We start from the raw sequence: 22,240 nt of genomic DNA on the forward strand, positions 1-22,240 counted from the left end.
GAAAACCACTGACTTCTTCAGCTAGTGGGCTGTTTCTGGAACTGTCCCAGCTCCGTGACTCCCCACAGTTTGTGATGTGCAGCTCTCGTCACGATGCTCATCAGCCTTGGGCCATTGGTTACTGCTCTGACCGTGCTGTCTTAGTTCTACCAATTATAGAGCTTAAGGTGACCTTCAACGTGAAGAAAGAAATTGCTGCTGGGAAGACTTCTGAAGAAGCATTGCTCAGTAGCTTGGAATGAGATGGTCCCTTCCTCACAGACATCTTTCCTAACACTAAGACTGGGACAGTTATGGCAATAAATATTTAAGAATAGGTGTTGGAAATTAACTGGCTAATGCCAGAGGAGGGAGTCAATGTGGGGATTAGTCCTTGATGAAGTTTTGCTCAGTGCCACTGTGTCTTCTAGGCAGGCAGACCAATGACTACTATAAAGGAAATGATATGGCTGCACCGATGCTGACTCTTTCTTGTCTCAGACCCTTCAGAGTTTGCTGCGTGGGCAAAGTAGCACACCTACAATGAGTGTTACCAGCATCAAAGTGGAACAAACTCCACTGACACCCCCAGTGTTACAGTGGGAGAAAGCAGAGGAGGAAGAGAAATGTTCACACCAACAGCCATCGGCACTGTAGGAGAGAGAAGTCATTTTCCCTTCTCACTATCTCAGATGAGGTGTCATCTGGCCTGTGCTCTCTCTGTGAATTGCCTTTCACCAAAGCAGAATAAATCATTCATGCAAATCTGAAAAGCAATTTCTGCATCATTCATATTGTGGAAGTTTCTCTGTAGGACTATTAAAGAGAGATTCTGAGCTGGTTTGGTCTGAAAAATCAGATTTTTAATCAAAAAAAAAAAAAAAAAAAAAAAAAGGAAAATATCTCCTTATGCATATGCATGGCGTATGGGATTTTATCTGTACGTGTATGTGTATAACAATCCCTCAAGAACAAGATCATACTTTTGGGCTCAATATCACCCTTTTTTTATCCAAACTGTAACATTATACAAGGGAAGGAAAGGATTCTCAACTGGTATAGACTGACAAGTTTTGTTTGAAAGAAATCAATTGGAAAGTGTGTTTTGCTTGGTTACCTGAATTCTCCAGATCTTTATAGGCTTCTGTCCAGGACTTGGCCATGTTCGCTAGTGTGTACTCCATGATCTGGATGTCGGTGATGGGGCAGTTGCACTGCGGGAATTCCTCCGCACACTGGCAGCCGCACTGGCTGTTCCGGCAGATGTACTCCCCCTCTCCATTGCACATGATGTAACTCAAGGCAGACTGGACAAACTTCTCCTGTAGGTACTGGGGGAAGATGATCTGGAGACCTGGCAGAGAAACGAGAGGCAGAGATGTAGAAAGAAAAAGTAAAAGGTCATTTCAGGCATCTGTTCTTCTGTTCAGAACCTGTTTCATTAACAGCTTGGGAAAGTGATGCTAAGGAATTAAAAGCTGTTGGGAGACTTCTCTCAGAGCTGTCATGGGTAAGGAAAGTGGGGTAGAAAATGTATGCCTCAGGTGCAAGCAGTGATTAGCTGGGATCAGATAACTAGTTTCACTGCTTCTTCCCAATCCTGATCCCAGTACAGTACAAAGCATCTGCGTGCAAAGCCTCCCTTACTGCCAGGTGTTGGTTTGTTGTTTTTTTTTTCATACATCCAAGTGTTAGCTCAGAAATGATGAGCAGCACACTGTTCTGAGCTGTTTTAGGAGAGACTAAATAGGTTTGGTACCACAGAAACAAGAAAACTATGCACTGAAAAAGAAAAGAAAGGAAAACGGAAGAAAGGAGAATAATATGGGGAGGGATTTCTAAAAGACCCTTGCAGAGTTAAGTGCTCAGCTCCCACAGCATAAATACAGAAGCTGGGTACCTGAGTCTTTCCAGCTCGCTCCCTGCTAGGAGGGCTACTTGCCAAATCCTATAAAAGTGCAAATGGATTTAGTGCCAACGATTTCAGTGGTACTCTGAAGGTTTACATTAGCTGAGAGATCAATCCCCAGGTCTCTTTCTCCATAGCGAGTGTTTGTGTATCCATCCATCTGTGCAGGCACAAGTGTGGGCGGATGCCTGCTCAGGTAACCGAGGACATAACCGTTTCCCTGTTTGCCCTGTGCATAATGTACACGTTTTCCCATCCTCTCCTCCTCCAGTCTCTGGGCCCCCTACAGACGGCCGTGGGCCCTTGGGGACACGCAGCTGTTTCCTTTCAGTGGGGACGCTCTGCTTGTCAGCCTCGGTCAGCGTCTGCGGTGCACGAGGCACAGACAACGACCACGACAAGCCAACCCGCCACGGCAAGCCTGGCCCATTCGCCTCCCTCGTAAACGGCCCGGGGATTTTGGAGAGGCAGAGAGAGGAGTTTACGGCTTGAACAGCAGCACTGAACTCCAGTGCAATGAAGGCGCGCAGGTCAATTACCCATCTGTTTGTGTTTCTGCGGCACTGAATTACAGGATCCGTGGCTGACAGCTCAGTGGAGTGGAATGAAAATAAGACAATAATTCAGAGGATGAGAGCATGCAGAAAGGGCAGGATGGGTCTTGGTGCCTTTCAGGAGTTCAGGCCCATTTCCCTGATGGGGCACGTTCACGTCAGGCAAGAGCAGTGCCCCAGGGGACCCCGCTTTGCCTTCACTTTTGTTTTTGGAGAAACACCTTGGCCTTGATGAGGTCCCTCAGGAAGGCCAGACCTGAGGGGATCAGAGGGTTGTGAAGGCTCAAGGGCTTCCCTCTCCTCTCCCCTCCTGCTCCAGGAGCACCGTGCCTGGTGGCAGCAAGCAGCCCCCTTCTCTGACCTGATTTGCAGCCAAGCGCAGAGCAGTGGCTGCCACCAAGCAGGATGAGTGCAGGGTTCAGCTGGAGAAGGCACCTGGGACACTTACATGAGGAGGGATTTTCAAGCCTGGTGACTGGAGGCACTGAAGCTGTGTAGTTCCAAATTTCTGTGCTGCTGTTGTGGGGAAGGGAGGTCTGAGCATCCCTGCATATAGGGCAGAACTAGTCTGAGAAGGATCAGGGCAACAGCAGCATTCTGAGGTCCCTTTGGCCTTTCCTGAGACATTTCTCTGTAAGCACCATACCTTTCTTCTTTCTTTCTCTTGCCTTCAGGATGGAGTGAAACTCAGAGTTTTCTAGGGCTTTATCTGAAGCTAAAAGCACAGGTGGATGTGGTTTCTTTTCAAACCTTCACTCTGACATTGGGGATAGGCCTACCTCCAGGGCCCAGGCTGAGGATGTGAAGAAAGTGCCGAGCTGATGGAGAACCGACATCTACAGACAGAGCGCCTGGGGTGCCTAAAGGCTGCGGAACTCCCTGAGCTCAACACGCTCACTGGAGATGGGGCCAGCCTCCTTGCTGTGCACTGACCCTGTTTATTCATGGTCCGAGTCCCATGAATAAATCTTTCTGCTCTCTGCTTCATGGAGGAGCAACCTGCCCTAGCCCCAGCCTTTGAATATGAAGCCCAAATGCCCAGAGGCTCTTCAGCTCACTGTGTTTTCTTCTTTGAATTTTAACCTGGATGACAGCACCTACATGCTGCCTGGTCCCAGCCACAAATGGCACTGGCTTTGGATTTATTTGGTTCATTTTATTTGAGTGGAAAGGGGTAAAAAAAGCAACTAAAGACAAAGGAAAAGCACTTCCATTGGAAAGGGTGCATGCTGTGTGCTCCAGCACATGCAGAAATATGAACACCTTGTAATCTCCAAAACAAAACATGGTCCCATTGTACACTGCAGAGTGTCTCAAGTGGATGCTTGTTTTGTTGTTTTGTTTTTGTCCATGAATCTCATGGTTTCTAAAAGACTTTTCCAAGATAACCTTCTGTATAAGAAATAATTTCATGTTCACATGACAGCATAAATGACGCTTCATTTATGAGACAATCAGACCCCCTGTACACTTAGTACCAATTCAACAAAACACTTATATAAATACTTAACTTTAATCAGGTAAGCAGTTCTACTGAAATCTGTGCAGTTAATTTTAGCATTTAACAAGCAGCACATATTCAAATATGTGCTGAGACCAGGAACACAAGTGACACACAAATCCAGCTACTTGTCAAAATATGCATGTGCCTACACCCAACACAGAACCCTAATTTTGAATCTGAAAATGTGCTGTAGGTATTGCATGTTATTCAGAGATCCTCCAGCCAAAAATTTCCTTGCAGAAGAAATCAGTGTAGGTTACTGAAATACAGCCGTGCGTTTTCACATTTGTACATTGACACATACATAAATACCCACACATCTATCACCAACTCCAGACACAGGCAGACTTTCAATGTTTTTGTATTGAGCACCCTTGCGACCAAATCCTAGCAAGATACTTTACAAGTACGGGGACAGTAACATCTCACCCAGTCCTTGTACTCTCCTCCATCATTTTCATGTCATTCTGCACCATGCACAGAAATATTGCTGACATTGAGTTGATTTCAGCTGTCAGCAAAGTACCTGTGTGTCAGGTACAGTCATTTTTAACATAAGCTTTAGAAACATGAAGTAGTAAGAAGGCTGTACTGTTGGAAACCACAGTTCTGGGTGCTTCAGTTGCCACCTGTGAAGCAGGAAAGCTGCTGTCCAAAGAAAGGACTATCACAGCCTGCAGAGCAGCTTGTAGCCAGCCAAGCTAGCCAGGAAGCCTTGCTGCCCTAATAAAACACCCCGTGGAGCTGTTTTCATTCTCTAAGAATTTTCTTTCACTATTACAAACATAAAAAGAAGTTCCTATTTAATCCTTCAGCATTCTCTATGGATAGATCTCTGTACTGGGTCAGGCTGGGATGTTAACTTTCCCTGCAGCAGCCCATACAGTGCCACAACCCCATCCCAGCAGCCAAGCAGGGAGGTGGCATGGCCTTAAAGTCTGTGACAGTGGTTTAAAATCATGGGGTGAACACCACAATCCCAGCCAGGGTGCAAAAGGAATTGGTTCCTTCCTCCATGGTAGCTTCCAGAGCTGATAGTACGTGAGAAAGATGTGTGCTGGTGACAAGTGTTAGGGAGAATATCTTAGTTTTGAAGGTAACTTACTGATCGAAGGGAGAATTTGGCCACTCTGATGTATAAAGGTCCTCTTTAAAAATTAAGAAGTGCCAGGTTTGGTTTAGCAACCTGCAAGCAGAATATCTAACAAGGGTACATGTCCTTAACTCAACTAGAAAAACTATTAGAGAGAGATGTTTGGCTTTGGACTGTATATAAAAGGCTTCCTGCATTAAAAGTGGTAAATTTCCCCAGCTCTAAATTAGAGCTATTTAAAACATTTTCCATGGAAGAGTTCTCTGTTGAAAATGCAGTTTCATTGAAGCATTTTGTGAGAACATGTTGACTTCTAAAGCACTTTTGACAGGGAAAGGTCTAAATGTATTTTTCATACTTCCTCATTTTGTTTCGCTGAAAAGCTGAAATGTTTTGTGTTGTCATTACTGCTCTGCCCATCTTGGTGAAGACTTTAATATTAATTGTGATGTGAATTTTAATATTCTATTACCATACTTGATGTAACAAACTACCGATACGCAACATTTCTTGATTAATGTTGCGATGTTTAGAATAGCACAGAAGGACGTTACCTTATTGAAATAGTGCCATGTTGCAATATAGATGTAAATGGTCAGACTGCCCAAGAGGATGCGTCTCTGGAATTTTAATTCCCCGGAACTTTTCAGAAGGTTTTATTTTTTTATTTTTTTATTTTCTTTTCCCCACTCACATTTTCTAATTTCAGCCCAGGAGTGTTTGACAGGAACCAGAAATCCCCCTTTCCCACTGGTTGCTGTAGAGTCGTTAGCATCCGCCGCCCCCCCCCCCCCCACGCTCCGATTCACTCCCTGCCCAGGCAGCCCCAGCCGAGGGGGATGCAGATGAAGGGACAACTTTGTGCTGGCGTCAGGGATAGGAGGATATGGAGTGTCAGGTTATGGAGTCTCACCACTGAGACCCTGTCCCACAGCAGGATGCATCACCGCACAGACCCGTCCCATGCACAAGTTAGGGAAACTGCCTCCAGGCAGTGCTAGGAAGAGGGGAAACCCAAGCTCTGTGACAAACAGACATGTATATACACTGTAATGCAGGGGTCTGACAGAGACGTACATGCATGCTGGGTCACATGGATGCTGGTTTATGAATTAGTGATGCTGCTCTGTCCATGTAACCACGGGCATTGAACCTTGCACTTCCAGGTCCAACCCTACATCTCCAGGCTGGCTGACCTTTTTGAACCCTACTTGCAAGCCTGGCTTGGCTTTGGGTCTAGCCACCACATCTCCTAAAGGGCAGGTCTTTGAAAACATGACTCTCAGGACTGGTCTGCAACAAGCAAGTTCAGAAATAGAAATTCTCCCTGTCACGAAGATGCTGCTCTTTTATTGAGCCGGCCTCGGAGCCAGAGTGACACGAAGGTAGTAACATGGATTTCTGTCAGCAGCTCATGCTTGGCTGCTAATCAGATCAGAGGAGACTCGGTCACGATCCATTACCCACAGCCCTGTGACTAATTCCTAATGAGGCCTCTCAGAGCAGAAGAAGGATCCTGGGTAATTATCCCAAGAACCACACTCCAGATTAGAAAGAAAACACCCAGGTGTAGCTTTAAAGGTCACTTTGTTCTATTAGGAAGAGCTCTTACCTTCCTTCCTTACATCATCATCTGCCTTGGATTGGATCTAGCCCCTTTCTGCTCTGGGTTATGCCATGGAAGCCCATGAAACCCATGAGTTCCTGCAGCAGCTCCCCTCTGTCTGCTGCTATTAGAAATCACAGCCTCATCATCTTCCATGCCCCCTCTCTTCTAAAATCCCCCACTTCCTCCCTCTCCTTCACCCTCCCAGCTATCTTGCTTTTTCTCTTTCCTTCTAGGACCAGATACCCAACAGAGATCTATTGATTTACTTACTTACCATTTTGTCTGCCTATAAGTCAAGCAGTCTCTCTATTTAGCTCTTTACCTGCTTATCTGATGTGTCATCCTTAGGATTTCGTTACCAGCAGCCATCATCACAGTATATAAAAAGTCTCAAAATGCTTATTGTTAATTAGGTAAGTACCAGAGTTCAGTGATTTAGACAATCACTGGAATAATGAAAGCAACCTGCCCATTATTTTTAAAGGCAAATAACAAAAACAATAATAATATATCCGCAACATGACTCAGTAAATGAAACCCAGTTTCTGTGAAACCAAGATTAAAACAGCACTTGCCAAATTATACTCAAAGCGGAAGATGTAATGTAGCCTATTCATCTGAAAAATTAAAATTTGTGCAAGTACAAGGATTCCAGAAATAAAACCATCTGGGCAAATGAGCAATTAAATCCCACATTTCCTTATTTTGTCAAAAACTTGGGAATAACCTTAGTAAATTACATGCCCAGTGAATTTTCTCCTTCTACTGAAGTTGACTTCTTGCTAACCAGCATGTATTTACTTATTAATTCAGTCATGACCTCTATCTGTTGACTTCTGGACTAGCTCCCCAGCTGGGACCAAAGCCATGGCTTCTAGCCTCCACATAAAACCTTTGTGACTTTTCCCAAAGATTATGTTCATTAGAGAGTCCCAAAAGCTGATCTGCAAACTTCTTACGCAAATCAGCAATTTGGGAGGGACAAAGAGAGATGTGGGCAGCATGTCCCTTCAATATTAATGGAAAAGGTCACATTTATTTATATTGGTGAATGTATAATACACAGAAATCCACCACAGTTCAGTGCAGGGGTGGGAGGGAGCCCAGATTCTTCACTCGAGTCCAGTCTGCAGTTCCTTGTGCCTCTAGCTCAGCCCTGTCGAACCCTAACCCTGCTGTGCTGAGCATCATGTGAAGCCACCAGAAGCCACTGGTCCTCCTTCAGGGAACTTATAATGCAGATAACAATCCGAGCAAATGAGAAGGGAAAAGGTTAGAAAAAGGGCCACCTATCTCTCATCTCATCCCCCCACCCCACGCCCTCTGTTACTGTCTGCCTCCATCCCGTGCCCTACCTTGCAGGTGGAGTTTGCTCTCAGTGCTTTGCAGAAGGACAGAACTCACAGAGTCCAGATTGTCATAGCTGTTACAGCCCAGGGGGCCAGTCCGAGTTTCTGTTACCTGTGGAGGATGTAGGAAAGAGAGAGGAGTGTTGCAGTTGGTTAAAGCATCACATCTTCCCCAGCCAAGTTCAGACCATTGTCACCAACTGATGCAACCCAAAATACAGCTTACATAATTGGGAAAAAATGCCCCTCACTGGACAGACATGGCTAATGCTTGGTGCACTTGGAAAAATAGAGTGAATTTTGCCTGCTTTCTTTATGGTACAACACATTATTCTGGGCTTGGAAACGGGGTCCTACAGATTGATGTTTTTCATAGAGGATCTCCAATGGAGAGCACCAGAAGCCAGTAGAAGAATTATTCCCTGGCTTCTCTTACTGGGCAGCAAGCTGCAGAGATGGATTGCCAGCCTGCAATGGCACCTAGTGCTCCCACAGCATATGTGCACACCATCCTTGTGCTAAGGATGGATGGAGGCACAGATGACCTGCAGCACTGCTGCTGTGGTTGTTGCTGTTGGTTTCCAACCATGGAGGAGAGCTGCCCTTCCTGAATTCACAAAGGGTGATTATCTGCTGTCACTGTTTCAATATCTCAATCCGATTTCCCATCCAGGAGGGAACAGACTCAGCCATGAGACACCACAGAACAATAACAAGAGCTGAAACCTTTCAGAAATGGCTAACAATGACGACTCCATCCACATCGCCTTCCCTGGAGTGAACTCTGCAACAATAAAATCCCTCCCCAGTATAGGATGATTGCTTTCAGAGAAGGCAGCCTTTGTCTGCAGAGCCATTTTCCCTGTTTTGTATGCTCTGAGCAACTCCCCCTCCTTCCTGCTCCAACCCCCAAGCTGTCTCTCAGTCCATTTCATTCCAGATGCCTCGGTAATGCCACACTCATTTTTTTACCTTTTCTTGTAGTGAATTCACCTGAGAGATGTTTAGCTGACTTAGAGCTGCAAGATGAAAATACTTCTGGGGTGCATGGGGTTGCCCAGTTCACAGACCTGCCTTTCCCCTCCAATTTCCATTGCTGATCGGGGTCATTTTTTCCTTCTCTCCCTTCCAGAGGTCACTACCTCAAACAATGCATTCAGTTACCTACCCTACAAAACCATCACACTGAATTCCCACATCTTTCCAGACATTACTGGCCCTGGGGAGATTAGCTCTTCTGTAAGGTCCCAACCAGAACAACTCACCCTAGGGAAATCAGTGTGGGAACAGAACAACTTCTCATCAAGAAAGATATTACACTGGACAGGCGAAGCCCTGCCCCAAGCCCCGACATTATTGGCATGGGAATATCATCCTCTCCCTTCCTGGAGCAAGACACAGTACCTTGATTGCTCCGGTAGAGATCTGGATCTCGTGGAGTCTCCTCATGGTGCCATCACGGTCTACGAAGTAGGAGGAAGCAAGCTGGTGCAAGGCTTCCACGCTCTGGGTGGCGTTTCCTGACTTCCTGTCGAGGCGGCTTTTGTCCATGTACATGGTCAAGGCCTCCTCTCCTGCAGCAGAAAGAAAAGGAGCTGTCAGTGGCGCCCAGGAGGCTGCCATATAGGGTCACATCAATGGTCACATCAAAATATCGCATGATATTTTATTTTTCACTGAAAGAAAGAAAAAATCCACACTCAGGTGAATCTACCCTTCCTCATCAGTACTAAGGAGCTAGAATATATGAGCCTCCTTCTCTATTCAACCAGTAAGGCTAGATCCACTACACTTGTAGATCAGCTCCACTCAAGACTGTAGATGACATTTTGGACATTATCAGTCAGTACAGCTTCACCCCAGCTTCTGGAAAGGATTCAGACCATCCAGCCCACTTGAGGAACACTCTTCTCTGTGAGCAGTACATTTGGAATGATGCACACCTGGCAGGAGCAGATGTCACTCTTATGCAAGTCTCCACCCTGATTTCTAGACAGAATAAATGATGTTTTAAGTTGCAATCAGGACGTAGGTACATATGTGGGTACAGAAGACAAACAAATGCTACTTGTACCTCTCTAGCTTCCAGCAGCTATGCAAAAGGGTGAAGGGTGAGTGAAGGGGAGCAAATAAGAAAAGTTAAACCAAGCCCCGTCTCTGCTTTGTTTCCCTTCCTAGAGTCTCATTTAGTGAATCTAAGTGGAGAGTGAAAAGCATTGTGCAAGATAAGGAACGATAAGTGAATTTGAGCCAGTAAGCACAGAGTCTGAGAGTGAAGCAGTTGGGATCTGTTAGCAGCAGACATCCTGAATATTAGCAGAAACATGAGTCTAACAAGAGATATATGAAAAGGACACAAAGCTTAGAAGTAATATTTACTTAAAAGTTCAATTTGTGCTATGTGATCTAGATTAGAATCTGGTGCATTCTTAACGTGAGGCTGGCATTAAAAGAGTAAAAATGGAGAACACCCTCCTGCATCCTTAACATGTGAAGCTCTGATTTTAATAAATGAAGAGAATAGACACCGAAGGAAGGAATATGCCATTTCTACATAGCCTTTTTAATGAGAAGAATGATTCGTTCTGATTTGATAGATGAACCACAGATGAATACATTGCCTCTGACAGTGATAGTGTGGTCAAAAAAATGCATCACCAGTTTTTAGGCCAAGAAATGTTTTGCTCCTCAGCATTTTTGTATTTTATTTATTTTTTTTTTAGTGAACAAGCACTTACTTTTCTTAGAAATTCTAATTAGCTGAAGTAATTTGATTTGTCAATTTTTTTTGAAAAACAAAACAAAACAAAACAATAAAGCAAAACAACACAACAAAATCCCCACACAAGCCTGTAATCCCTCCCCCTTCCTTTCCCTGGAAATGTTCCAGCTTTTATCTAGAAGCCAAATGTCTGAAAACAAACCAAAAATATTCTGATTAAAAATCAAAATATTTGTATTTTATTTCAGCTTATTCAAGCAATTGGTACATTAAGGTTTGTGCCTTTGGCTTTGAGATGAAAATATGGAAATTTGGGGTGCAAAGAAGATACCTTTCATCAAAAGAATTGATCAGTTGAAATCTTTTAATTGGCTACATAGGAGCTAAGTGGAGAAGCTTGGCATGTAAAACTCTCTGTCTTTAATCTTTTGTAAGAAAAAACATATTATCCTCTGACCACAACCAAAGCTGTAGCAGGAACAGCATCATCATTATTATTATTCCAAAAAAAAAAAAAAATGTTTTCCTTGGAAAATGCCCAGCTCTGATTTTCCTTTCTTACTTTTAACATTATTATGCACTGAGTGGCGGCGTACGGAGTCCTTGGCAAGGATCAAGGCTCTGTCACATCCACACACACAGCAGGAAGATGGTTCCTGTCCCAGAGGTTTTAAAATCCAAGTATCTGACGAGACACAACAGGTGTATACAACAAACACCAGGAAAGCACGGGGTAATAAGACGGCAGTGATTAGCGTGAGAAGCAGCAGCTACAGCACACCAGATGTCTGGCTGCTGTCAATGCGTTTTCAAGTTTCATCGCTGAGGTGAGCTTTCCAGGGGGATTTGAAGGAAGGTCAGGCTTTGTGAATTTTCATGAGGCGACTCGTTTGCCACTGAAAGGACAGCCTCGTGGGAGAGGTTTGGGGGAGCAGAGGTTGGATAGGCTTGAAAGTGGTGTACTTTGAGCCCAAAGTGTTGTGTTGCTCAGGGAACAGAAGAATCTAGCTGCGTGGAGATGCAGCTGATGTAAATGGGGCCAAAATGCCTCTGTTTCACGAGGCTGTGAATGAAAAGGGAAGGCATGGAGTAATTGCCTGAGTTGCAGCTTAGAGGAACCTGTGGGATCCATGTATCAGCAGTTCTGCGATTATACCAGAAGTGGAAAAAACAGCTTTTTTGGGGGGAAAAAAATATCATGTCTCCTTCTAATAGCCAAGGCACAAAACTCAAAACTCAAGACAGTGACACCAGTTTCAGATGAGCAGGAGATCCACCATTAGCTCTGGATCCCCAGACAACACGAAGCAGGCAATGAGCCACTGAGACAGCTCCCAGACATCGGGCAGGAGAACCCTGGGCTCTGGGATGGTGGAGATCAAAGATTTCCCCACAGAAGCCATCACTTTTCCTCCCTGAGGCATCTGGACCCCTCTACTGGGAGCAAGAAAGGAGAGGAAAGTAAAGCCCATGAGATTTGATGCTTTTCCTGAAGGACAAATGCTGTCCCTAGGAGGGAAGGGTGCTGAGCAGAGATAACATTCCTGGAAAACTATGCTGTGCACACGTGCACAGTCCGGGAAAAGCACTGCATCCCCATGGAGAGTGTATGTGAGCAAGCAACCCTTAGATCAAGAGAGGTTAATAGACTTTTGCTGCATTATTAAGTCTTAATTTCTCGTTTATTAAGCAGATGCTATGTTCAAAGTTGTCTTTCCTTCAGGGCTTTCCCTGCAAATTGGCTCTCAGCTCTGTGCGCTCCATCCCAGAGCATGGATGCCCTCAAAATGACCCCTTACCCGTCCCTTTGTCAGAATTAAACTGGAGCAGAGCTGGGTTTTTATTAGGCTCCAGGGGGACCCAGCTGCTCTGCAGGTTGAAAGGCATCAGAAGTGTTCCTCATGTGGCCAGATGTGAAAATAGCTGCTGTATTCAGCCTGGGCTGGCCTCAGCCATCACCCAGCCTCCTGGGGTCTGTGCAACAGATGGCATTTAAGAGCAAAAAAATGTCCTCTGCATTTGTCACTCATTTGCAACCTAATAAGACGTCAGGCTAAATTACAAAGCACTGTAATCCAAAACAGGATGGCTGTACTTTTTTTGAAGAGACCAGGGTTCTTGGGATTGCCAGGACATGTCTTTTTTTATGTCCCAGCGGTCTTGTTTAGCCCACAGATTGTACTTTAGAGTGTGTCCTCCTTGCATAATGTATGCTCAGCCTCATCTGCATCTTCTGTAGGACTGCCACTGCCAAGATAAATCCTTCTTTTTTCCCCCCACCGTTGCTCACCGTGCTCTGGGCTGATCGAGCATTTAGCACTCCTCTCCAACACCAGTTCTCGTTACAAGCCTCTGCATATTTAAAATTGTTGTGTTGTAAAATCAGGAGAAGAAACAAGCCATTGTGAATAATTCAAAACCTCACCCAGGCAAAATTAAAAATATATTTCAACATCAAAGGTCTTTCTTATTTCAAATTTCCAGGGAAGTGAACAGGGAGGAGGAAAAAAAGGCATGTCAATGGAAAGAGAAGTGAACCCAAATAGAAATCTGTTTTTTTCCTTGCTGGTTTCCTACTTGACTGGTTTGGGTTCTGTAATACGGTCCTGAAAACTATTTCCTCAGTAAAGAAGAGTTTATCTTTACAGCAAGTTCTTTAAGGCCTGAAGCAGGGAGTCACTCACATACTTCAGTGCATGGAGACCTTCTCTCACTCACACTTGTGGCTGATGGGGCAGCCGGTTCGAGTGGCTGGGCTGGAAAAGCAGCTCGAGGTTCTTTGAAGGACAGTTGCACAAGAGGTCATTCGATTTTGGTGGAACTGCGCCAATTTACCTACCGCCTCATTTGTGCATGAATCATATGCACACATCTGATCTCATCTGCATCTCATCTGAGTGTCTGCAGAATGCTTTGGGAGCAGACAGATGGCCAGAAATTCCTCAAAGTTCACTACAAACTTCACAACGTGGCGAGGCTGGAGGTCAGATACACTGTAAGGAGCGACAGCAACAAACTCTGTACTAAAACTAAGACCCTTTACCAGTGCAGCATCCTTCTTATGGATACCTTTTCTCAAAGCAAAGGCATTTAAATGCACATCCCAAAGGGATAATGAATGGTAAAAATAATACAAGTGAAAAAAATCAACAGAAAAGTTGCTGATTTTCACCCCTCCTGTTTTCAATACTCAGTACCTGAATGTTTATGTAGGACTGATGGCGGTGCTTGCACACGGGTTAATGGCCCTACAGTTCTCTGTCTTCTGGCACCACTGACATACTCTGCCTGTGCAGGCAAACCTCCCTGCAGTCCTTTTCTATACACTTGCAATTTTACTCAGATGTGTTTTTTTCAGTGGTTGGGCCCCTGATACTGCTTGCAATCACACATTCACACAGACCTCCCTGTGCTGCCCACATGTTCTGCCCAGCTCCTTGAGCTCCCTTTCCCTGGAGATCTTTAAAATTCCTCCACTTCCATCCAGAAAGGATATTTTCCCCCTGCATTTAGTTTCATACTGAAGAGAGATCAACACGTACTATTGACAAATTAAGGCCAGGGCAGGGGAGCAGCAGACAGGCTCCCCAGACAGGCTCCCCAGTTAAATGAAGCACGTTTATCTTGACGCAACACTGGTACACACACACCTGTGTCAGAGCGCTGGTGCACACATATCACAGGTGCTGAACATGTACCCATTGCACTGTGAATTAATTTGTTAAGGCTATTCATACTCTGGGGACTTTCAAACCTAATGAAGAGACTGGATGAGGCTGGGGGAGCTGGAACCTGGCTCTGTGCTACCAGCCAGTCCCCACGTAGCACGGCCAAAGGTCTGGAGGTGCTGCCTGGTGCCTTGTCCACCCCACCACTGACACCAGCGTGAAAGGGTCCAGGTTGTCCACCTACCTCCCAGGGTGGCAGAGATGAGGATGTGGGTGCCGTACTTTTTGATGATGGTATCGATGAACTGCTGCGTGGTGGGTCTCCTGCCCAGGAGGCGGATGCTTCTCTGGAACTCAGGCATCAGGGGCAGTGGATTGTGGAGCAGGTCCCTCCGCTCGATGGCTGTGTTCCTCACCTTCCAACGGGCAAACTCCCTACACGACAAGACAGGAACACAAGCGGGGTGAGGCTCTCAGTCTGGAGGGGCAGGGAGAGCCTTTGAGGGCACAGAAGGAGGATGGTGAAGGGGACAATCCTGCTGGACACCCCTGCATGGATACACACGTGAGGCTACAAGGCTGGGCAGAAAGGGAGGGGAAGGAGAAGAGAAGCAAGAGAAGCGAGATGTTACCGCACAGCCATAATGCACTTTGAGCATTAGGATCTGGGCTGCCGAGGATGTAGCCTCAGAGTCTCCAGAGATGTCTGGCAGAGGGCTGCATTTCCCTACAAGGAAAGCAGGCTGGTTCTTTCACTCTCACACCTTTTGGGGTTTTACACCTCTCCCTAAAGCAGCAAATTCTGGTTTCCATCACCAAACAACCAGTTTATTAGTTGTAATTGAGATGCAGACTGGTCCGACCATTGTTACATCCTTCTGTCCCAGTGTTCGCAAGCCCTCCTGGTAATCAAAGCTATTGCTTTTTAAAACAAGCTGAAGGAAAAACACTTTGTGCCAACATCTTAATCTTTCAGCTCTAGGAAGTCCAGCAAAAAAATCAGCTTGAAAAACAATTTACTTGATAAACTATCCAAAAGGATCGATTCAAATATAAATAGAGAATAGGATGAAAATGGAGGTTTTGTCTCTATTCTTTTCATTATTTTTTTATGTCTTCTTTCTTTCTTTCTTTCTTTCTTTCTTTCTTTCTTTCTTTCTTTCTTTCTTTCTTTCTTTCTTTCTTTCTTAAACCTATGACGTGATTTTCAAATCCCTTCTTTAAAACTGATAACAACTGGAAAAAAAATAAATTTAATGTTTGCAAAAGCAGCTTTTTATTAAAAGTATCCATTCTGAAACAGCACAAAGGGAAATGTCTGGAGAAAAACTTGCCCACCTGCAAACAAAAAAACAGGCCTCTGAAATACATCACCAGCTGAGCACCTAAAATATGAGAAACCTCTTAATGTCCTTTGAAAACTATTGAACACAGCCTTCTTGAAATGAAAGGATATTATTTATAACCACTCTCCTATGACACTTCTGCAATATCTTAACCCGTCTCCCAGATAATCAAGTCACGGACTTCTCTGTCCTGTTTCATTCACTTATTCCTTTTAAATAAGATTTAAGACAGAAATTTCATTTAAATAATAGGAATGACAATACCTGGCACTGACATGGCACTTTCTCTCAACGTGTGTCAACCAGCACCAGCAATCCCACATTGCTGGTGGAGAACTTGACATGCAGACAGATTTGGAGATGCCATAAGTCGGCTGCAAAGCCAGGATCACAAGGCAGAGTTTTTTGTTCCCAGGATGACTCTACACCCAGTCCATTTTATGTGTTAGGTTACTTTATTTAATGCAATTATGCATGTATTTATTTTGATTGCATTCCATCACAACACCCCAGGCTGCCTAACAGCAGTGCATTCATTAAAACAGCAAAGTGACAGCTTTTTCTTTCAAAATGTCTCCTTACATCTGAGATAATACCCCTTCTGTAGCTCCTAGGTTTTCCCAAGCCAAGGCAAAATCCCAAAGCAGAGCACCCCGCTGATTGCATCCTAAAAGTCATCAATGTCACAGCATAAAATCTGCAGAGCATAGGTCTTTCCCAGAAAAATCTCTATTGAAAGAAAAAGAAAGAAAGAAAGAAAGAAAGAAAGAAAGAAAGAAAGAAAGAAAGAAAGAAAGAAAGAAAGAAAGAAAGAAAGAAAGAAAGAGAAAGAAAGAACGAAAGAAAGAACGAAAGAACGAAAGAACGAAAGAACGAAAGAAAGAAAGAAAGAAAGAAAGAAAGAAAGAAAGAAAGAGAGAGAGAGAGAAAGAAAGAAAGCACACCAGGATCTTAACTTCATGAGTGGAAAAAAACAGACTGTTGGCTCCAAAGCTGTCTGTAGATAACAAGTATGTTAGCAACATCCATGAATTTACTGTATGAAGCTGTTGCCTCTGCAGTCCCCAAATAGTGTAAAAATCCATTACTTAGTATCTCTGGGAGAGATATGTTTGGGGGACCCACAATAGCTTTTGATGATAGGTAGAACCTTAAAAGTGAAGAAAAATAGCTTATCTCTGACACTCCAGAGACAGTTTGCTGTCATCATTCATGATCCCAAACCTGGCTCTAGAAGAAAATCCCCTTTGCATGAAGAAGGAATGGTCCCTTCATGACAGAGCAGTTACACTGCACAGAAAAATGCAAATTTGGGTGCTAAAAGACAGGCGAGGTCTTAAAATAAATTGAAAATCTTACCATAAAGATCATAAGTGTAGGAAAAATGCTGTCTGTGCTTCCTCTCCAAAGGGACAATTTTTAGTTCCCATAAAATCAAGCACACTTCTGCTTTCAGATTACTGCTTCCTGGAAGTGTTATCAATAAAGTTAGGGGAGATAAACCCCCTAGAGCCAGCATGTTTTCAGAAAAAGCCATGGGAATGCTTCATGTTAGCAGACAGAGCATAGAAAAATTTGCTTTAGTCACTGTCAAAATATCTATTCCAAAGCAAAAACAGTGGAGTTGAAACATGCAGCTGCTATAGTAGGGCCTTATTGATATATCAACACCCAAACCCAAGGAGTGTCTCCAGAGGGTGGAGGCAGGCAGGGCGAAGAGTTACAGTCAGGGCCCTGTAATGGAAAGCAGTGGCAGAACAGATGGGAGAAGACTGAAGGAGAAAACGACAACTTGGTAAATAATTTTTTTTCAAGGGAAAAATAGGTTGTAGACTTTTTTATTTCAGTTTAATTAATCAATCAATTAATTAATTTTTACATCAGGTCCAAAATGATCTCTTGCCATCACTACCAAGAGGCAAAAGGAGGGGTTTAAAAGAATTCACTCTATCTTCAACCTTGCCTGCTACCAAGGAAAAATTTCAGTCGCTGTTCATGTAGCAGAAAACTCCTTAGCAGCATCTACATCTAACACATCATACTGAAGGAGAGTTTTTTCCCCTGGGTGCATGCAGTCCCTCCCCAGAGCTTCCTGCTCCTAGGGCATTTCATCGAGGTGAAAGCCCAGTTCTATTACCCTCTCCAAATGTCTAGATGTGTGGCTTTCAGAGCTGATGAGAAAAGCTGAGCAAATATGTTATGATGAATAATTTATGCAACTAACTTAGATGTTTATCTTCTGCTCATAGAATATCTATGAGCCAGTTGCAATTCCCTCTAATTTATGCATTATTTGAATTTACTTAGTGACATTCTTCAAGCTGATTTTTTTTTTTTTTTTTTAGGTTATAGCATAGTATTTGGAGTATTTGGCTGTTTTCTCTGCTTGTGTACTGTTGCTTGGTTGGGACTGGTCAAGCAGGTGATATAATATTAGTATTATTTAGCTTCCTCATTAATGACCACAAGTACCTGACCACACTTTAAAGTTGTCTTGTTCAGTACCAACATATTTTATATTCAAAGCAGCCCTCTGAATACCAGCAATCTTCAGTGCAAGCTATAGAGTTCTGTGCTGTAGGATGCACCCGAGGACAAGATTATGGTACAGTTCTGGAAAACAGACTTGACATTAATGAATATGACCAGTGAAATAGCTTAAAATTATTGAAGTGGCTAAAAAATAAGAAATAAAAAGAGTTTTGCAGGAAACTGTACACCTCCAGCCTTAGGGGATGAACCAACCTGTAACTCCTGAAAAAAATACCTTCAAGAAGAGGTTTTCTATTAATTTTCAATGTCAGACTTAATTGCATTTTCTGCAGAAGCAGCTGTTATTGGCTAAAACAGAATCCATGGCACCATGCTAGGCAAGCACACTCTTGCCTTCTTGTCACCACATTGATCCTTGAATCCAGGAATCCTTGGAGGATCCATCCAGGTTTCGGATTTATGGATGAGATGTACAAAGGAGCACTGAACTTTTTCCTCTCAGTGACCCTTCTCAGATGCCATTTCACTGATCATTGCTTCTCAGAAGCCTCAGTGTCACCACCGTCTTAATGGCACTGCCTGACAAGCACAGGTGAGACCTCCCCAGGTCTCAAGGCACTTTATAAAAGAGAAAAATAAATAAATAGATAAATAAATGAACCCTCTTGTTTGCTGGTTTTCCAGGTGAAGGAGTCGCAAAGAGCTGACCAGGATTATGATGGTACCTCCCGATATGGTTGGGATTAATACAGAGCCTTGTGACCCTCAGGGGAAATCCCTGGCATGCACCTGAACTTCTGCCAGGGGGTGAAGCTTTTACGGGCTTCACAGAGGAGATAAACCTCTTAACAAGGAGGAGGAAGAATCTGTATCCCTGATGCAGAGACGGGATAAGGAGAAACTATGACCTAACGTCTGAGTAGTGGAGGAGAGGCACTTGTTTATGCTCTAATGTCTCGCCAGCGTAGACAGACCATGCTAATGGGGAGAGTACACAGGAAAATGCCTGCCAGGTCAGCAAGGGGAGTCTGCTCTCTAATATCTGGTGAAAGCACTGAAGAGTCTGCTCTTTTAATGGCTGCAAGGGGTAGGAAGTGTCTTGCTGCTAATGCCTAAAGGAGAGGAGAGGAAATAGAGGGATGAAGTACATGCAGTAGCCTCAGGGAGACAAATATGCATATTTCAGTCCTTCCTCCTTGTCACACGTTTTCCTTGTATATGGCTATGTCTGAGAAAATATTTGCCTTTTCAGAGTTTGTGTTAATGAACTAGCCATCAAGGCCATGCATGTCAGACAGAGGGAGTCACTAAGGATGCCTCCTCACTCATTAGCACTATGACCCCTCCAGGGAAACAACACAAAAAAGGGGAAAAATGTTGAAGAGAGAAGAAAAGTCAAAAGCCTGGAATGGGTACATCAACCAGACCCATGCAACAGCAGCAAGGCTAGGAGAATCCAAGGGCATGAGCATCTTTAGCCTGGGAGAGAAGTCTGAAAGAGAGAGGCCGTCGGAGTAAATTAAATTCCCCATCTTCAAACAGCGAAGGCGACCAAAGGATGTAAGTGAAGAAACAAGTTCAGTACAGACCTCAGGGATCGTCGCTTCAAACCAAAAAGAAATTAAATGTATTAAACAATGAGCAAGACAGAGCCTGTTTGGGAAAAGAAAAAAAGAAAAAAGAAAAAGAAAAAAGGAAAAGGAAAGAAAAATTCAGAGCAGAAAGACTCTGAACTAAGTCCATAACTATTGCACTAAGCAGAACATCCCAACACCTCGTGTTCCTGGGATGCCGCCTGTGTTAAATTAAGGGCTTGTGGGGCTGTTAGTGCAACCCACTTGGTGCACATTCAGCAGACTGGCCCAGACCCACCACTCTGTGGGAAGTGGGCAAGGAAAAGGCCCCGGCTCCTTTCTGCTCTTCGGTTCTCCATCCTTTTTATAGATCACAGCTCAAAAGCCATCAGCTGCTCCTGTAGGTGATGAGCAGACAGAGCCTTTCCAAACAGGGCAGCACTCTTGTCAGTAATAGCAAGGTATGAACATTACTTTATCTCCTCTGCCTGCCCTATTGCACAACTTACTAACTAGGTGATGTCTGTAGGATGCCAGGTCAGAGACAGAAAGCTCCTAGAGACTTCTTGTTCTCTTGGTATATGGTATATGTCTGCCTAGACACTGGTCTGCTCCTTGTTTTATTCAAAGCACCTTAAGTAATTAAGACTGACATTTTGGGGCACCCCTATGTTGAAGAGAAGTATTATTAGGTGTTAGCATGAGTGTGAACTAGATTACAGACAGGTTTTAGACCTTGCCAAAGTAACACATAAGCTTTTTTGTTAGCACCAGGAACTGAGCCCAAAGTCCTCTGGAATCCTCCTGGATGCTCCAGCAACAAAGCTGGGAATTTTGTTTGTTTGCTTTGATTTGTTTTTCCTTTTCTCAGTCTAATTGTCCCAGTCAGGGGCTGCACAAAGTAGTAGTTATCTTCATTGCTCAGGGTGACAGCTCTTCCAGGTTGCTGTGAGCTCTTGACTCTGCAAACAATGCCATGGGGACAGGATGTGAGCACGACCACAGCACTATAATGCTTATCTTTTACTGCCAGATCTGGCTTAATGTGAGTCTGTACTGGCTATCTGTGGTCATGGTGGGCTTGGTGACGTTTTATTTCTAGTCTGTGCCCTCAAAATGCCAGACAGCCCCAGGCTGAGCACTGCAATATTCTTTGAGCGTTTTTCTCTGCAGCCTGACCCCTTCTCTATCTAGGCCAGCATGAAGAAGTCAGCCTTCAAAGCTGAGCTTTTCAAAGGACCACAAGAATTAGTTTCCTGTGAGAGTTTGGCACTCATCCCCCCTAATCTATTTAAGAAAAGTCCACTCCATAGATTCAAACTAGTTCCAAATTAGACAGAGGATGAAGCTGTGCCATAAAAAGAGAGAGAGAGAAATAAAAATCTAATTCTGGAGAAGCATGAAAAAGAAATCACTTAAGCTGAAAATCTGACAGTATTTTGCATAACAACCAGGCAAACAGACAGGCTAAGATATGACAGCTGGCAGGTAAATAAGACAAATAAATTGACTATTGATTTATCGATTAATGCTGTGTTACCATATCACTTTTATGCCTTTAGGAACATTCACCTGGATAGAACCAAACCCAAGGGAAAGACTGTCACTGTCTGGGTCACTCAAGATAATCATATAGCAGAAATATAATAATGCTTTTCAGCTACTAACACCTTCACTGATCTCCTCAGGACAGTGGAAGAATCTTCTGCTGCTTTTTCCTTGGTGTATATTTTGGCCATATGTTTAGTCTTGGATAAGGTGTCTGAAACCTCAACAATTCTCCCTATTTTAGGCGATCATTTCAGCCTGTTAGATTTTCCTGTTACAGAGATTTGCCTTTTGGGTCTCTGATATTAAAAATAAATAAATAAAAATAAAAATGTTCCGAGGCTGAATTTTTTTTTTTTTTTTTTTGTATAAGGAAAGGGAGACGAATAATAAGTCCAGCATGACATGAAGTTTGCAAGAAACAATAAGAAAGAAAATGACTTCAAAGTTAAGTGGATTTCATGCGACCTTGGAAGTATCTGCCTAAACAGATTGTTCCAGCACTGAATTAAAAACCAATCAGACAAACATGACTCTGAGTCCTGTGTTCTCTGTTAGGATGTGGCTGCGCTTGGGTCTCTTAGGAGGCAGCAAGTAATTGTTGGGTGCTGACAAGATTAATTTGTTTAAAAGAAGATAAAACTGGAATAAATGTATTACTAGAGAGTCAAAGCAGAGTGTTTCAGCATAGGTAAATACAAGTTAAAAGGTGGGACATTAAATTTGGTCATTATTAATTTTGCTCACTATTAAATTTTGTCATATCCAAGATGTGGCTGTGATTCCTAGCTCTGACTTAATGTCCAAACACAGCTACCATTGCAATCAATGACAAGAAAACACAGTAGAGTAGGTCACTGCTCCCTCTGCTGAATGAGGTTGCTTGTAAGTT

General features: G+C 43.7%; 1 protein-coding gene across 1 annotated transcript in view; it reads right to left on the reverse strand.

The window, feature by feature from the left end:
* The window catches only part of BRINP1 (BMP/retinoic acid inducible neural specific 1), an 86,533-nt gene that overhangs the window by 12,168 nt on the left and 52,125 nt on the right, over positions 1-22,240 (reverse strand). Inside the window, exons 3-6 of the mRNA XM_035341936.1 lie at positions 14,632-14,822; positions 9,402-9,571; positions 8,004-8,109; positions 1,097-1,333 (exon numbers count right to left, since the gene is read on the reverse strand). Of these exons, the coding sequence (XP_035197827.1) occupies positions 1,097-1,333; positions 8,004-8,109; positions 9,402-9,571; positions 14,632-14,822 (704 nt within the window). The remainder of the gene's footprint in view (positions 1-1,096; positions 1,334-8,003; positions 8,110-9,401; positions 9,572-14,631; positions 14,823-22,240) is intronic.

Source organism: Oxyura jamaicensis, chromosome 17 (genome assembly GCF_011077185.1).
Source record: "Oxyura jamaicensis isolate SHBP4307 breed ruddy duck chromosome 17, BPBGC_Ojam_1.0, whole genome shotgun sequence".
Taxonomy (NCBI): Eukaryota; Metazoa; Chordata; class Aves; order Anseriformes; family Anatidae; genus Oxyura; species Oxyura jamaicensis.